Source organism: Gopherus evgoodei, chromosome 4 (genome assembly GCF_007399415.2).
Source record: "Gopherus evgoodei ecotype Sinaloan lineage chromosome 4, rGopEvg1_v1.p, whole genome shotgun sequence".
NCBI lineage: Eukaryota > Metazoa > Chordata > Testudines > Testudinidae > Gopherus > Gopherus evgoodei.
The window spans coordinates 116,491,624-116,509,729 of NC_044325.1; the positions used below are offsets into that span (position 1 = coordinate 116,491,624).

Genomic DNA, 18,106 nt, shown 5'->3' on the forward strand with positions numbered 1-18,106 from the left:
TAACACAGCTCCCTTGTGCATATAGGAGACTTGATTCGGCTCCCTCGCACACTGGTATCAATCAGAATAACTCCACTGAAGTCAGTTACGAAGGTGTAAAAGGCACAAGTGAGATCAGAATAAGGACAACAGGACAAAATTCTGCCCTCAAATACAACCCTGTACCTGGTAGTACAGAATTGATCCCACAGTATTTTCTTTTAATATAGACAGGCCGGATTCTCCTCTATATTACTCCAGTTTTATGCCAGTTTGATTTCATTAAAATCAATGGCATTGCCAGGGCTAGCTCCAGGCACCCGCTCAGCAAGCAGGTGCTTGGGGCGGCCAAGGGGAAGGGGTGGCAGATTGGGCACTTCGGTGGCAATTCGGCGGCGGGTCCCTTGGTCCCTCTTGGAGGGAAGGACCTGCCGCCAAAGAAGAAAGCGGCGCGGTGGAGCTGCTGCTGATCCCGACTTCTTCTTTTTTTTTTTTTTGCCGCTTGGGGTGGCGAAAACCCTGGAGCTGGCCCTGGGTATTGCACCAACATACAACTAGAGTAATATGCTGGTTTATATTTGTTCTAATTTGGATACAAATATCTGATGCAGAATTTTGATTAAATACACATGTACATGTTTAGGCACAGCAGGTCAGGACATGGACCCAATGCAGGAATACGCTTGATTATGTGTGTAACCTTAAGCCCAGAAGCACTCCCATTGACTACAATGAAATTACTCAGATTTAAAGCGGAGCATGTGCTTAAGTGTTTTCCTGAAGCAGGGCCATTGCCACTAAATGAACTACTTAGTCAAACAGTGGAACAGTGCTACTGTACAGGATATTTTAGCTGGTTATTCATGGGGGGCTTGAAGTTGCATATATAAGATCGATTTGGAGTAGGGCTATATTAAACCCTGTAATATAAGGATGAGTTTCTTCACAATATTTTACACTGGAGAAAGTGAAACCAAATACGTTTAGACTTTAAAGATGCATGTTGTCTCTTTACTGAAGAAATGTTGGAAGCAGATGTACCTTACAACTCTGAGCAGCAGAGATTTAGCTGACGAATGCAGCAATGGCTATAATCTGTAGTAGTCCCTCAAGTCCATACATAAAAAGAAGAATAGCATTAATTATGACGTCTGCTTTTAGCACGTAAGTCTCCCACACCAGGAAGTAGACAGACAACATTATGCTGCAAACAGTAATCACGAGACTGACCCCTAGTGGAACCTCTTCTTCTGTCAGGTTACCCTTTGTACCTTGAGGAAACAAAAGGGTTACATGAATCTTTGACGGTTTACAGGGACAATGTCTTTGGGCTGGTCTACACTACGGTGGAAAATCGATCTTATATACGCAACTTCAGCTATGTGAATAATGTAGCTGAAGTCGAAGTAAGATCGAATTACTCACTGTCCTCATGGCGCAGGATCGATGTCCGCGGCGCCCCCTGTCGATTCCGCAACTCTGCTCGGGTTGGTGGAGTTACAGAATCGATATAAGCATGTTCGGGGATCGATATATCGTGTCTAGATGAGATGTGATATATCGATCCCCGAGCAATCGATTGCTACCCGCCGATACAGCGGGTAGTGAAGACGTACCCTTTGAGAGCAGCTCTGTTCAGTAAGGGCACTTAAACACATGCTTAACTGTAAGTACATGCTTAGAGTCGAGCACATGCTTAAATGCCTTCCTGAATCGAGGCCATTGTCTGTAAGCTTAAGAACAAAACCAAAGACAGATGAGCACGGTCATTTTAACACTGACCAGGATGGTAGTTTGGAGAAAAGACAATCTACCGGTACTCTAAGACTTGGTCTCCACTACAGACTTATGTCGATATAACTACATTGCTCAGGAGTGTGGAAAATCCACACAGCACATGTGGACAAGCCCTAAGCACAACTCCTACATTATTTCCCCCAGATTAATAGAATTTAAAGTTAGATGTAATCATTACGATCATCTAGTCTGGCCTGGTGCTTGAAAGGCCGTTAAATTTCACCACATTGTTCCTGCATCTAGCCTGACAACTTGTTGACTAGAGCAGAGGTTCTCAAAGTGTGGTCCACGGACCACCAGTGTTCCGCGAGCTCCATTCAGGTGGTCCACAGATAGTTCCCTCTAAGGTGTGCGCCTGGGCGGCCGCACACAAGAGAACGAAGAGCCACCCAATTAGCGGAGCCGTGCAGGCATGGCTTCACTAATTAGGTGCTTGGACCCTGGAGAAGACACACATGTAAGGTGAGGTGGTGGCCTTAGGGGGAATAGGGGGTAGGTGGGAGGGGGCATGGGGTGAGAAAAGGGAGTGGGGGGAATTTGGGATGTGCAGGGCTATGGTGGCCAGAGAAAGAGGCAACACTCCCCAGCTCCAGAACTGTGGCTGTTGAGGAGAGAGAGAGAGACATCCCTCCTTCCCAGCCTCAGCTCTGTGGGTGTTGTGGCGGAGGAGAGACACCCTCCCTTCTCAGCCTCAGCTCGGGAGCTGCCGTGGCAGGGGGGAGAGGGCACATCCATCACATTAGAAAGGTAAGACTACTGATATTAAAAAATGAGTTGTGTGCTTTTATGTGTAGAACAAAAAAAGTTAATTATTATTAAGTTTTTTATATATAAATATAGTGCTTTTATGCAAAGCGCTTTACAGTAGTTAGCTAAGAGTATAAACAACATTTGGAAAGATCATTAAGTGGTCTGCCGAGACCCTCAGCAATTTTCAAGTGGTACGTGGAAAAAAAAGTTTGAGAACCACTGGACTAGGGTGTATCTTTTTTAAAGAGATCCAAATACGATTTTAATATTTCAAGTAATGGAGAATATACCACATCTCTTAGTCATCTGTTCCGATTGTTAAGTATTTTTGTTAAAATTTTGTACCTTATATCCAAGCCAGTTTTAGGGTCAATAGTTTTGTTATTCATTTTTAATTGACTCAGACTTGGAACTTATTTTTCTATTTATAGAATATTTTTATTGAACAGGCTCTGAGAATATCTACAGAGAATTTTCTTTTAGGTATATTTTAGCTATAAAATGAAGACAATAGGCTATATTCAGCCCTGATGTAACCTAGCTGAATTCAGCAGCAGCCCATGGTGTATGCTGGTATAAATGTCTCAAGAACATCTGGCATATAAAAAAATTAATCCTCAACCCCAACAAACACACACAACCCTTTGGACTGACTCAGTAAAGCCTACAGTGGGGGTTGGAACCAAGGCTTATATGTTCCTTTATGCAGTGATGAGCTGCCAAAATATTAACTGGTTCCCTCCTCCTCACCCCACGAGGGGGTCGTGCCGCCACCCCCGGGACTCCTGCCCCATCCAAGCCCCCATGTTCCTTGACAGCCCACCCCATCCACCCTCCTTCCCTGTCCCGTGACTGTCCCTGCCACCCCATCCAACCCCTCCTCTCATTCCTGATGGCACCCCGGGACCCCTGCACCATCCAACCACCCCTTCTCTCTGTCCCCTGACTGTCCCTGGAATCCCTATCCCTGACTGCCCCCCGCCACGCCATCCAACCCCTGCTCCTTCCTGACTGCCCTCCCCGGGATCCTTGCCCCCATTCAATCCCCGTTTCCTGCCCTCTGACCGCCCCGACACTAATCCACCCCCCCAACTCCCCTGTACTCTATCCAACACCTGCTCCCTGCCCCCTTACCCCGCTGCCTGGAGGTGGGGACCGGGCTGGGCCAGGGTGGCTTGGCCGGGGCCGAGGTTGGAACCAGAGCCACTCGGTCAGAGCCACGGCGCTCGGCCGGGGCTGGGCCCAGGGGCCAGAGCTGGGCCGCCCGGAGCCAGGACCGGGGCCGGGCCGGAGCTGCGCCGCCCGACCAGGACCGGGCCCAGAGCCGCGCCTCCCGGCCAAGGTCGGGGCCAGGCCCAGGGGCTAGGCCAGAGCCGCGCCGCCCAGCCGAGATCAGGGCTGGGCCGGAGCTGCGCCGCCCGGCATGCTGCAGTCAAAGCCGGGGCCGGACATGTGCCGGCTGGGGTCGGGGTCACAGTCCGAGGCCAGGCTGGAGCCGTGTGGCGCCTGGAGCCCTCCTCCCGCTCGCACCCCCCACCCCTCTGCCCCAGTTCACCTGTGGGAAGCCGCTGCTTCCTTCTCACCCCTCCCAGGCTTCCTGAGCAAACAGCGGATTTGCGGGATGCTGGGGAGGGGGAGGAGAAGTCGGAGGAGCGTTCAGGGAAGGAGGCAGAGGTGGAGTGAGGTGAGCTGGTGCTGGGGGAAGGGCAGGGAGCTGTTGGAGCTTTTTATAAATTTAAAAGCCCTTTTCGAAAAGGGCTTCTAAATTTAATAACCGGTTCCTGTGAACCGGTGGGAACCGGCTCCAGCTCACCACTGCGTTTATGCCACTCTAGTCCATTAACCTAATGCAAAGGGGCCACAGTCAAGGTGAGAGTCCCTCCTGCCCCATACCCTGCCCTCCAAGTGTAGTGCTGGAAGAAATGAGGGCTGCAAGGAGGAGGAGTGTGGAACAATTGTGGCAGCTCTAGGTTGCTCAATTAAATCTTCTGTACTGGGGAATCCCTGGGAGCTATTTCCAGCCACTTGACTGGTTTTTTGCTGCTGGAGCAGCGTAAAGGAGCCCTTCAGTAGAATCAGGGCCTCTGCATTTTGAGCTTGATTCTCTCCCACAACATACACACTTATAAATAGTTCAGCAGTACTCTAGTGTTACATTTCCAGCAGTTCTTGTTATCTGTGAATCTGTCCCTTTTTAGTGGTAATAAAAAATTATATTTAACCAATATATAGCTATTATCATTTGCCCTTTTGGCAATACAGATCAATCGCTCAATTAATGTTTAACAACATACATGTTTAACAGTCTGTAAAATAACAGGTTACGTTGCTAAATCAGCAAGTTTTGACATCCACATTCATAACATGATTCATGTGTAAAGACTATGAGGCAAACATTCCATCTTAAAGTGTACAATGATAATTAAGATTAACATACCCAAGTATAATCGGATTGCTTCTAGAATGGCCATAATGAACAGCAGCGCAAGATCAAGAGCCAAGTAATTATCCGGATAACTGAAAACTTGACCTGTTGAATAACAAAGCATAAACAAACCAGAACCACTAAGTACATCAAGTCATCACAATATCACATGCACACATCTGAGTTTTGTGTTTAGAGTATGTATAAAGTAACTTACTTTTATAAATAATCATTAGAAGCGTTGCCAAGAAATAAAAGATGTAATAAAATCCATTTAAATAGAACAGGATCTGTAAGGGAACAGACGACAGCTGACGAATGTTATTAAGGATCTTTAACAGGAATGCAGTCAATCTATTTTATAAACTATCGGTCACAGCATATTAATGTCAAAATGCTACTATCCCTTATTTTCCATAGCAATCTATGCATGTACATGTTTCTATTGGCACTTAAGATATCAAGGTTGTTGATATAATGGAAATACCTAAAATCGGTTGAGATTCCAAATACTATGAATTTATGACAATAGCTTTTTGGTTTCTTGTCTGTTTTAATACGTAGTTCTAGCTAGATTATGTGTTAACATGGCCCTATTAGCATAGTATCTGAGCACCTCACAATCTCTAGGGTATTATTCTCACAACACTCCGGTGAACCCTATTATTCCTAATTTTACAGCTGAGGAACTGATGCACTAGGCAAATAGTGATTTGCATAAGGTCGCGCAGGAAGTCTGTGGTAGAACATGGTAGAACAGGATCTTGAATCCAGGTCTCTTAAATCTTTGGCTAGTGCCCTAGCCTCTGGATCAGCCTTTCTCACCAATTTTTCAGACAGATCAATATTACAAGAGTGTATGGTGGGGAAAGAGTCTTCTAGCCAGCAGGTGTGTATTTCATTTGAATTTCCTTGGTAGTCTCTTTCATTTGTTTATTATGCATTGTTTAATGGGGGGGGGGACCACAGGAGCCAAATATGATCTACATTTCAAATGCTGACAACGCCTTCAATAAAATACAGGTGCCAAAATCTCTGCTGCTGTCATGGAGCTGCACCTATTTCAACTAAGAGAGAATTTGGCATGGATTTCTTCTAGTGGCCATTTAGTTCTATTGTCTCCCAGGTTTAAGATGATATTAAATTAACATACAAATTATTTTAGCGTTCGTGCCCACCCAGTTTTGGATGAGAAACCCTGCAAGTCCTGGGCGTAGTCCAGTTCCCAAGCAAGTAAGCATGTTAATTTTAATGAGGCAGAACTTGGTTTTCCTGTTTTTCTGGTTGAAGGTGGAGCAAAAATGCTGGAGAAATTCCAGTAGCAGAAGTCTTTGAAGAATAAGGTGTCTGGCTCTTTTCTTAGGAGGTTACCCTGGGGATGTGGCGGAGGAGGGAGGGTGGAGCACCAGGAATTAACCAGAGAGGAAAGAGAGACAAAGAGTGTGCTACAATGCTCTTTTGGTGCCTCTTGTCAGCTATGTAATGTCAAATCTCAGGGGTGTGTGCTGCATGGATTTCATGTGGCTCAGTCTACAAACCTAATTGTTTAGATTGTTAGTATGGACCAAACAGTCACTCCTTCCTTCTCCTCTAATCTCCCACATACACCTCTCTAGACCATGGATCTATGGTGACTGTTTTTTGTTTCAACTCTCTTTCCATTACTCCTCTACACATCACTGATTTAGGGTATGTCTTCTTTCAGATGAACAGCCCCTAGCTTAATCTACCCTGGATGTGAGCAGCCGCATTGCAAAACCATTCCTGAGTTACTGCTCCACACTGATTCATGTGTTGCTAGGACTTCTAGGGGCATATCCTATGGTTCTTAGCTTTGCTGTAAGCTGACCCACTCTATGATTCTTTCCCAGTAAACTGTAAGAGAACTTGTCTGTCCTTTTCAACACATGGGGGAGAGGGAATTTTGGGAAAGCATCAGAGGAGTCAGACTATTGGCATTTGATGCGCCCTGATTGCAAAATGGGTGGGTTTACCAGTCCCAGTGAAAGCAGAACCTGACAGTCAGCCTATAGCACCAGACCAGCCAGCTAGCCCAGGCTGAAAGCATAAGTATATTCATGCAAGAGGTCTTCATGTGTGTATGGGTGCTGGGGTAGCAGCAATACCCAAGTAGAAGCCTGGGATAACTCTGCTGTGAAGACATACCTTTAGAAGCTATCACCTACCAATAGTAGCTCAAACAGATGGTGTTGATGGTTGATGCCACACAAAAAAGGATACCAGTGAAAACAATGCTAATATAAACATTGTGCAAACTTATTAGACAGCGATCTTGCATGTCATCCCCAAGTGCAAGGGATGGGATGTCCAAAAGGATACAACTGATGAAGTTCTTCCTGCCATCGGAGGGAAAATAAGGAGTAATTAGGAAAAAATCAGCCTACATTTTTGCTACCAACAATGTTGCAAAATGCACAAATGACTGAAATTTTTCCACATCAGCTACTTCAGATTTAGAAAATAACTTGTTTTAGGATACATTAACCCTAAAGTCATTTTGTGAAACCTTCATGGAGAGAACCCACCTTCTCTTTGAAAACTTTAAGCATTATATAGATACTAAATACTATTGTGTATCTGTACCTTCACAGCACTCATTATGAATCACCTGATGACATTTCCATTTCTGAACTGTACAAGAACCAGGGAAGCATGTGTGGGAATCAGAATGTCATCTGTTGTTAAATTACAACCAAAGGTTGATTAAGTCAAACCCATGGCCCCAACCACCACAATGTTGCCCCTATCCCCATCTCAAATGATACTTCCTTCTAACCATACTCTCCTTACAACCAGTCATTGAAAGCCCAGATAAATCCTTAACACAATGCAATTAAAAAAAAAAAAGTATGAGCCAAGCAATAATTCTTCTGAAAGTGTCTAATCTAACTTCCCTGTAAACCCAAATTTAAATTTTCTTGAAGTGTGGCAGTATTGACCTAATGAAAGCTCACTTGTCCATTGTTATCCCTCTTAGGTACATACAGAATTGAGAATCTCTTGTGAGTATTATTAGCCCCATTTTTCAGAAGGCAAAATTAAGGCACTTTGTGATTAAGGCACTCATCCTACAAAGATTTATGCCTCTGCTGCTTACTTTTACACATTGACTTCAATGGGACTACTTACAACATGTAAAGTTAAGCTGATGTGGAAGTCTTTGCAGGATCAGGGCCTAAGGACTGGGCTACATGCAAATTTTTTATTGATATAAATATGTCAGTTAAGGGTGTGATTTCTTACTAAAATAGTTATACCAGAATAACCTCTAGTGTGGATCGCTTACTCCCCAAACAGGAAAAAGGGCTTGTCTACACTTGAAACTTGTTTCATCTTAAGGTAGAGTGTTAATTTAAAGTGCAATAACTCCACGTGTGGATACCCTTATTCTGGAGTAGAGATAGCTCTTATTCTGGAATTCCATCTGTAAACAAGCCTAAGATACACCGTATGACACATGGCCAGAAAGGGTTTAGCAGCTTGCAGGATAATTGACCCAGATTCAACTTTTAGGGACATATTGGTAGATAATGTTTGTGGTTTTGTGCGTTTACATATATATTGTTAGAGGTTAACAATGTAATCAAGAGTTCCTGTCTATGCTGTATTCTGTTAATTCAGACATCAAAAGGAAATATCATTTAAATGAACTGTAAACAGTGATATCACTGTATTCATCTCTCTTTGAAATGTATAGCAAGTCACCTGTGAATGGTGGAAAACACGCAACTGCCTTATGTTAATCCATGTAGCTAATTACCGGTGATGCTTAGGAAACAGGTCTACTTCAAAGTCTCCATGATTGCCTATTGTTCACCTAAAGACTCCGAGCTATCAAAAGAAGGCCTGGTACTATATAAAAATGTCTTGGGTCTTGATCCTTTTTATCTCAGATCTGCTTGATGCTTCATGCAGGGGAAGCTTAAGTCCCAAGACTGAGATCTCGAGAGTCCCATCTGGGTCACCCTGAATATGGACATAGGACCATAGCCTTGGACTAATTCTGAAAGAACTCTTTGCAACTACAAAGCTCACCATCTCTATTAAGAATCTGATCTCAGAACTGTACTCAAGTCTGTATGCATACTGATATTTTACCCAATATTCTCTCTCTTTTCTTTTTAAATAAATTTTAGGTTAGTTAATAAGAATTGGCTGTAAACATGTATTTGGGTAAGATCTGAAATATTCATTAATCTGGGAGATAACGTTTCTGATCCTTTGGGATTGGTAGAACTTTATTATATGATTAATAAGATTTTCAGTAATCTTCATCATATTTGACTTGGGAGTCTGGGTGGAGGCCTAAGGCTGGGTTACTTTAAGGAAACTGTGTTGTTGGCTTCTGAGTAACCGTAAAGTATTATGGAAGCGGTTTTGTGCTGACTTGGTAAATCTAAGTATTGGAATATTCACCAGCTTTGGGGATTGTCTGCCCCATTCTTTGCAGTTCACCCTAATTGAGTAACCTCCGTGTGACTCCCCTGGGACTCTGGTCACACACTTCTATAACTGACTCCATACTACAGAGGTTGTATTACTTTAATTATACTGGGCTAGATAAAGCAGTACAATTTTTTGCCCAAAAAAAGATCACACAGTGTCAGTGAAAGAGCTGAGTATAGAACCCAGAGTGCTGATTCCCAGTTCTCTGCTCTAAACACAAAACCGTATACCATTGTCATTAGTCCACAAGTAGACATTAACCATATTCCTACATTTGTACCAAGGACAAATGATATAATATCTAATAATCCTACTTAGCATCTATAGAATCTCAGTACATTTCACCAATATTAATTGCTTATGCCTGACAACACACACTTGTGAGATAGGGTATTGTAATTATATAGTAGTTCGTAATCTAGTAATAACATATCCACTCCATTAAGAAACTTGACATCTAATTTTCAATTATTCTAAATTAGTTCAGACTGCCAAGTGCAAGATCACTTTGCTTTCAATGGCCTAAATAACGATGCTTAAATATGGGCCGACTCTATCTTTGATGTAACTCCAGTGAAGACAATGGGTTTATACCAGGGATGAATCTGGCTCACTAACTCCAGTTTTCAAGAAAGGATACAAACATGGTGCAAATCCCACATTCATATATACGAGTGAGCTCTTAGGAGCATGGTTCTGAGGGCCTGTTTGCATGTGCATATGCCTGAGCTGCATGTGTGTCTTAAGAAACATTTTGAAAATTGTGCCCCTCGTGCTGGATCATGCAGATACTCCATAAGCAGAATCCCACTGACTTTACTGGGAGTTTGATATACTGAACAAATACAGAACCAGGTCCATAAAGTCTGTTCCAAACAACTGAGTTTTTTAAATGTAGCCCCTGCAAATTTTCTTAAAGAACACTGTGCGCATGTATATTTGAAGACAGAATTTGGCCCATTTTCTACAAATCTGTTTCAGGATTTAGCATTTCTGATGCCAAAAATGTATCAGGGCGCAGGTAGCCTGTGCCTATAACTAGGTTTGCCCAACACTTCCCATTACAAGACTCTGTTTTCACTTACTTATATCTTTGCCAAACTTAAACCATTCAGGTCAAAATTTTCCATGCCAGGCATCTACCTCAAACTGAATTTATTTATTTATTTATTTTTTAACTTTCAGCTAAAATGGTGGTTGTTTTTGGAGAATGAGAGCACTGAAAAATTCATGTTGCCCATGTTAATGAACTGGTTGTAAGATTATTCTCATTTTTTAAGAGGCTTTCACACCTCCTTGCTTTGGATTGGGACTGGACATCTGACAGGGGGTCACCTGCTATCAGGAATGTGCCTTTTGCTGTTGCTGTGAAAAAAACACCCAAGTAGGACCAAGTTATGAGTCACTGAAAAATCTCAGTTCACACATAATCAACTGAGTCTCCTTGGACATTGGCTACTAAATTCTCCACAGATTTTGTTTGTATTGCACATGCTCCAGCCCCTGGCAGCTCCCATGTATGATTGGACTGCACATGCACCATCCCCAAAGAATGACGGAGCACACTCTGGGAAGCTGTGGCAATACTATAAGAAAAAATAGTATGTGATCATGTAATAAAATACGGTATCATAATGCATATGCACAAGGGAGCTGAATTAAGGTTGCATAACCATCCTTAAAACTGGTATTTCCCACTTCTGAGTGCTTGACTTTGCAATGTTATTAAAAGGGCATTGTTAGGCTTTTTTTTAATGAAGTACTTACAACACTGAGGGCTTGTCTACATCAGAAAGTTGCAGCGCTGGTGAGGGAGTTACAGCGCTGCAACTTTGAAGGTGTACACATCTGCAGGGCATCACCAGCGCTGCAACTCCGTTTGCAGCGCTGGCCGTACTCCCGTTTTGTCTCGGGTGTAGAGGATCCAGCGCTGGTGATCCAGCGCTGGTAATCCAATGTAGACACTTACCAGCGCTTTTCTTGACCTCCGTGGAAGGAGGAAGCCTCTGGTAATCAAGCTGGTCTCCTTTCCCGGTTTGCTCTCTCGTTCCCGGAACCCCGAGCAAGCAGGTCTCCTTCCCTGCGGTTTGCAGGGTGGCTCCGGGAACGCGAGAGCAAACCGCGGCGAAGCTGGTCTCCTTTCCCGGTTTGCTCTCTCGTTCCCCGAACCGCCGAGCAAGCAGGTCTCCTTCCCTGCGGTTTGCAGGGTGGCTCCGGGAACGCGAGAGCAAACCGCGGCGAAGCTGGTCTCCTTTCCCGGTTTGCTCTCTCGTTCCCCGAACCGCCGAGCAAGCAGGTCTCCTTCCCTGCGGTTTGCAGGGTGGCTCCGGGAACGCGAGAGCAAACCGCGGCGAAGCTGGTCTCCTTTCCCGGTTTGCTCTCTCGTTCCCGGAGCCACCCTGCAAACCGCAGGGAAGGAGAACCGCTTGCTCGGCGGTTCGGGGAACGAGAGAGCAAACCGGGAAAGGAGACCAGCTTCGCCGCGGTTTGCTCTCGCGTTCCCGGAGCCACCCTGCAAACCGCAGGGAAGGAGAACCGCTTGCTCGGCGGTTCGGGGAACGAGAGAGCAAACTGCGGCGAAGCTGGTCTCCTTCCCCGGTTTGCTCTCGCGTTCCCGGAACCCACCTTGAAGCCGCCCAACAGCACTGCAGTGTGGCCACATCTAACACCACTTGCAGCGCTGGTTGCTGTAAGTGTGGCCACTCTGCAGCGCTGGCCCTATACAGCTGTACTAATACAGCTGTAACAACCAGCGCTGCAAAATTTTAGATGTAGACATGGCCTGAGAGAATAGCAGGTGTAACCAGATCTACTAGCAGCTTAGCACTCATCCACTTGCACCGTTGTTAGCAGCTGCTATAATACAGATCCTACTTTTGCTAGTATAGGAGTACGCCATGAGAAGAGGACCAGGAGTCTTGGTTTCTATTTCTAGCTAACTTATTAACTTATGTCATGTCACTTTGGACAAGCCACGTACTGTCTCTGGGTCAAAAATCTGCTCTCAGTTACACCACTCTAAATCAAGGGAAACTCTACTGATTTGGTGAGAGTCCTTCTGGATTTAAACTGATACACAGCAATATCTGGTCCTTTGTACTTGTTTCTACATATGTAAAATGAAGATAATTTACCTGTGTCACAAAGATATTGAGAGGCTTCATTCATTAGTGTTTGTCAAGTGCTTTGAAATACTCATCAGGAAGGTGCTAATATAAGTATAAAATATTGTTACTAATCAAAATGAAGGATGCCCCCCTCAGCAAAGGTCAGTTGGGAGGCTGGGTGTAACTGTTTACATTTATTTTATTCATATTAAATTAAAATAATTAAAAACAACATAATACTGATTAACTCACTCTAAAAGTAGCCAGGAATGCTGTAATAAGCAAATTCTGCTACTACTGAAGTCAAGGAGAGTTTTGCCATTACAAAATGTATGGCATGGGATAAAATTGTACAGATCGATAGTTAATAATGCATTCATCCCAGCTACAGTTATTTCACTGGTGCAGCATCTCTTTCCCTTGCTTTACTTCATTATATGTTATAAAGCAGGGGTGTGCAAACTTTTTGGCCCAAGGGCCACACTGAGGTTGCAAAACTGTATGGAGGGCTGGGTAGGGAAGGCTGTGCCTCCCCAAACAGCCTGGCCTCCACGCCCTCCCACTTCCTGCCCCCCTCAGAACTCCCTCGCTCCTTGTCCCCCAACTACCCCTCCTGGGACCCCCCCATTCAACCCTCCCCTGCTCCCTGACTGCCCCGCCCCTTATCCATACCCCAGACCCCTAACTGCCCCCGGGACCCCACCCCCAATCCAACCCCCCTGCTCCCAGTCCCGATTGCCCTGATCCTTATCCATACCCCTGCCAGGCCCCTCGGGACTCCCATGCTTATCCAACCCCTCATTTCCCATCCCCATGCCCTATCGACACCCCCACCCCCTGACATGCCCCCTGGGACTCTCATGCTTATCCAACTCCCCCATCCTCTGACTGCCGCCCAGAACCTACGCCTCATTCAACCGCCCCCTGCTCCCTCTCTCCTGACTGCCCCCCGGCCCCCTTACCATGCCGCTCAGAGCAGCATGTCTGGCAGCCTTGCCGCCCGGCCAGAGCAAGATATGCTGCCATGCTGCTCGGCAGGAGTGCGCAACCCCGCCATCCAGAGCGCTGCCCACGTGGTGGCATGGCTGTGGGTGAGCGGGGACAGCAAGGGACGGGCTGGGGGCTAACCTCCCTGGCCGGGAGCTCAAGGGCCGGGTAGGACGGTCCCATAGGCCGGATGTGGCCCGCAGGCCGTAGTTTGCCCACCTCTGTTATAGAGTATCCCACACGGAGAACAAATTAAACAAAATATCCATGCTGTGTTGTTCACGTTGCCAGAAGAACTCATACAAAGAAAGCATGACAAGCTAGTCAGGATACTGACAATTCAGTTATGCTTAGTGGGATAGATTCACCACTAGTGCAGCAGCCGCTGAGCCTACCAAGCACATCCCTAGGCAGAATTCAGCGATAACGTTAGTAGAGCTGATTGGGAATTTTTCAACCTAATTTTTTATTGGAAAATGCTGTTTAGTCAAAACTGAAACTGTCTGTGGGAAAATGGTTGGTTTTGATGAATTTCGTGACTACAAAAAGTTGAAAAAATCCAAATAGCCTAAACAAATAATTTTTGAAACAAAAAATTCCAGTTTTCTGGTTCTAAATGACTTTTTAGTTAGAAAAGCAAAAAAGTAAAAATGGTCAAAACCAAAATGTTTTCATTGACCCCAATTGAAATGGAGGGGGAGGGGTATGGTGTGGTTCATGACCGTTTTCAAGATGTTGGTCCAATTTGGGGTGGGAACATTTTTCAGTGTCAAAAAATTTCCTGAGACAGGAAAACTTTTTCCTGCCCAGCTGTGATTGTAAGCAAGAGGCAAGGCCCTCTGCAAGTGGTGAAGGGATGTAGCTTGCATAGATTTGAACAGGTCAGAGGGAGGCACACCAGGCAGCCCCTACCCTGAAGTGGGAGGCTGCACACAGTGGAAGGGCAGACGCTGGGGGTGCTTGTGACCTCCAATGAAGCAAAGCCAACCTGTCCCCTTTGCTGAGGCTTGGGATGCAGCAGTGCAGAGCATGGAGCCTCTGGCTCTAAACAGTTTAGCTGAGTTCAGCAAGTAAGAGTCAGAAGCAGGCAGGCAAGGGGCACAACAAAAGTTCCCACTGGTCTAGGTCTCCCTGGTGTGGGGAAGGGAGTCCACACCACTCCAGGTCTCTCCTAGAGAAAGGCGAGGGGTGGGGAGAGAAGGAGGGGAACCCCATATGCAGTGAGCCCCTCCTGGGTCCCCTCAATAAAATTCTGGTTGTGCCTTTGCAGCCATCTGGTACTCACAACAGGGGTACGCACTGGGGACTGGTGAGAATGAACATGGGGCACTCCTTTCTCGCCATCTCTTCCAGACACCAGCTAACCCCTGCCTCTTCCACATACTCACCACCCACTGTCCCCTTAGACACCCCCCATCTCTCTCTCCTCAGTCCCCTGCATCCCCGGAGCTCCCTAGACACACAACAGCCCTCTTCTTAGTGCCCTGCATCCTTCGGCCACACTCCAGCTCCCTGAACCCCCTAGACACCCATCACCCGGACACCTTTCTCCTCTGACTCCCCTCAGGCACTGACCGCCCCGGACCCGCCCCGCTTTCCGATAGCCGCTTGCAGGCAAGGCTTGCTCAGGGGTCGAAGTGCAGGAGAGGGGCCTGCGAGGCTGTTCCGTGAGCGTGGGAGCGAGCCGGGCTAAGACGAGCCAGGGCTCACTCAGCCTGTCTCTCCTGGAAAGGAGGTCGCAGCGACCCTCCTTCTGCCCCCCGCGAGATCCTGGGGCTGACTCCGGAATCGCTTCACATTCCCTTCCCGTCTGAACGCTCGTCTCCACCAGTTTTAAGTTTCACACTGACCAGCGCTGCCTCCTCCCCCACGGGGTCCACCGGAGTCCGTCGCCGCCGTGTAGTGAACGGTACCGCATCGTTCGCGGTAATAACCCCCATCGCCTCCTGGCGCCGCGCGCCGGCTGGCGTTGATTGTCACGTAACCAGGGCCGTGCAGTAACCATGGCAACACTGCAACAGAGGGACGAGGCCCATCATCCCGAAGGGGCAACCCCACACTGCCCCCGCCCCCCGCACTCCGTCTGGCTGGGAACCGTCACCCCCGACCCATCGGCCACGGAGCTCGCGGTAACGATGGCAACGCGTCCACTCACCTCTCCTAACAGCAGCCATGTCCTCCCCCCTCTCTCTCCCCTCCCTTCGCCACCTCTCAGTCCTCCAGCATCCCGGCATCCCGTGCGCCACTGGGGCTTCGGGCGCCTTCGGCCATTGCCGCTTATTCTCGCGTGCTGTGAGGGAGGAGAGGAGCCCGCCACTTCCCCTTCAGCCCTGCGGCCTTCGGGCGTCCCGCGCGCTCGGCCGTGTTCGTTCTGCTTCGGGCTGACTCGGGCGCTGTCCGTTCGGCTCCCCGGCCAGCCCGGCCGTTCGGGTGAGATCGGACGGGGCTCGGCTCGGCTCGGCTCCCCGCGGCTATGGGGACGAGCTGGGAGGACTCGGGCAGGCTCGACTCTAATCGGCTCTAGCCTCCGATCTCCTCGGGCAGGTTCGGGTCCCTCCGTCCCACCCGGCTGGGATTGCTGTTCGGGCGACGCTCGGGTGAGACGGGCGAGGACTCGCAGGGGTTCGGCTCCCCTCGGGTGCCCGGATCGGTCCGCATTCGGGTCACCCGGGAGGGGCAGGGGATTCAGTCGAGATCAGCTCCTTCGGCAGGAGCGGCACTCGGCCGAGCTCGGACAGACTCGAGACCACTCGGTCAGGCCCTGTACAGTTCTACAGCTCGCTCTCGGCAGCGCTCGGCTATTTTCGGAAGGACTCGGGATCGCTCGGGGAAACAGTGCATCCAAGGGGTAGCGCGGCGCCGCGCCCGAGGAGCTGAGAATCGGGCTCGTGTGAGATCGGAGAGGGCTCGAGCCCGCTCGGGCCGGGCTCGGCTCCTCTCGGTCCCCGGCTACGGCCGCCTCGGGCGGGCTCGGATGGAGGACTCGGACTCGGCGGCGAAGCAGCTGGGCTTGGCCGAGGCGGCGGCGGTAGCTGCGGCGGCGGTGGCCGCAGCAGTGGCCGCGGAAGGATCCGAGCACCAGCGGGCGGAGGCGGCGGGCTTAGAGGCGGAGCCCGAGGAGGAGGAGGCAGCGGCGCAAGTGACGGCAGTGACCGTGATGGCGGCGGATGCCGAACACATCGACATGGGAGCCGAGTCCCTGCCGAGCGCGGACGAGGCCGCCGCCTTCGCAGGTCAGAGCGCGGCGCATGCGCACAGAGCGCCCCGCGCGCGCGCGCGCCTGTGGCGCTGGCACGCGCTGTGGCTGGTACAGACCAGCAGCCCCGCGCGCGACGGGCTGGCAGTTCCCGCGGGTGAGCCAAGCCCGCAGTCAGAGTTGTGCACAGGGTGTGAGCCGAGCGGAGATGGGGTCCTGGTGGTTTCACCTGCGTGGAGCTACTCCAGTAGGGTGACCAGACCTAAAGTGTGAAAAATCAGGACGGGGTGGGGGTAATAGAAGCCTGTATAAGAAAAAGACCCCGGAATCAGGAGTGTCCCTATAAAACTGGGAAAGGGCCACCTGGGTTCAGCCGCACTGCTGAGTTTGACTTGCTGCTCTCTACCTCATTCCCCCAGCCAGTCTGTCCCAGGATGCTCATTACCCACATGGTCACCCACCACCGTGCATCTTATCAGTGCCACAGCTCCTGACATTAAGTCCTCCCACCCACATGGTCACCCACCACCGTGCATCTTATCAGTGCCACAGCTCCTGACATTAAGTCCTCCCAGCCGAGCTACATGGTTATCTTTGTTTTACAGCTGGGGAGCCAGACCGGTGAAGTAACTTGTCCCAGGCCAAATAAATAGCAAATTCAGAATTAGAAGTAAATACTGTCAGACTCCCAACCTTTTGCTAAGGTTGCCAATTTTGGTTGGACTTATTCCTGGAGGTTTCATCACATGATACAGACATCAGGATAACCCTACCTTTTGCTTAGTGTTTCAGTCCACACTGCCTTCACAAAAACACTGAGGAGTCCGGTGGCACCTTAAAGACTAACAGATTTATTTGTGCATAAGCTTTCGTGGGTAAAAAACCCACTTCTTCAGATGCAATGGCAACATCCTGCCTTCACAAGTAAACGATACACTGTTTTCCCCCTTGAGTAAGAGGCTTCTTTCTGCACATCACATCTTGACTTTGACCTTCTGCTCACTGTGTGTGCACAGATCTCTCACTGGGAGTTTTGCCTCCCTAAACAAATGCAAAATATTGGAGACGAGCTGCCATGCAGCCAGGAGCGGAGATTTTAGCCCATAATCAGGCTTAATAGAATTCAATTTTAATTTTTTACATAATTTCAGTGGTTAATATCAATTTTTATTTTTTATTTTTATCTATTCAAATTTTCTTAGTTGTGAGAAATTACGGGAGGGATCAGACAGTAATTGTTTAATGACAGTAGACATTGAGATGCAAAAAGTAAAGATTTACAACCATTAACACAAAAAATTGTGAACATTACACGTCAAAGTATACAAAGTAAATATCCTTAAACTGTAATAAGCTGTCAAGCAGCATATGTCTTACTTTGACTATTTGTAAATTGCA

The 18,106-nt window shown here is 47.8% G+C and overlaps 2 protein-coding genes and 1 long non-coding RNA gene across 6 annotated transcripts in view; 2 read left to right on the forward strand and 1 right to left on the reverse strand.

Moving 5' to 3' along the window:
• LOC115650549 overlaps window positions 1-9,096 on the forward strand; it is a 78,526-nt gene extending 69,430 nt beyond the window's left edge. Inside the window, exon 3 of the long non-coding RNA XR_004000124.1 lies at window positions 8,866-9,096. This is a non-coding gene — a long non-coding RNA (uncharacterized LOC115650549). The remainder of the gene's footprint in view (window positions 1-8,865) is intronic.
• Window positions 442-15,741, reverse strand: TMEM80 (transmembrane protein 80). Its single transcript, XM_030560686.1, has 6 exons — window positions 15,668-15,741; window positions 15,363-15,524; window positions 7,292-7,308; window positions 5,169-5,262; window positions 4,964-5,056; window positions 442-1,250 (listed from the first exon to the last, which is right to left on the reverse strand). Exons 1-6 carry the CDS (start codon window positions 15,684-15,686, stop codon window positions 1,045-1,047), a joined length of 591 nt encoding a protein of 196 aa, XP_030416546.1. The 5' UTR covers window positions 15,687-15,741; the 3' UTR covers window positions 442-1,044.
• A 27-nt stretch (window positions 15,742-15,768) lies between these two features.
• The window catches only part of DEAF1 (DEAF1 transcription factor), a 50,871-nt gene continuing 48,533 nt past the window's right edge, over window positions 15,769-18,106 (forward strand). For all 4 annotated transcript variants that reach the window (XR_004000123.1, XM_030560681.1, XM_030560682.1 and 1 more), the window contains exon 1: window positions 15,769-16,745. Coding sequence is in view for 3 of the 4 variants with exons in the window: in XM_030560681.1 (XP_030416541.1) it covers window positions 16,487-16,745 (259 nt within the window). In the remaining variant the exon portion in view is untranslated. The remainder of the gene's footprint in view (window positions 16,746-18,106) is intronic.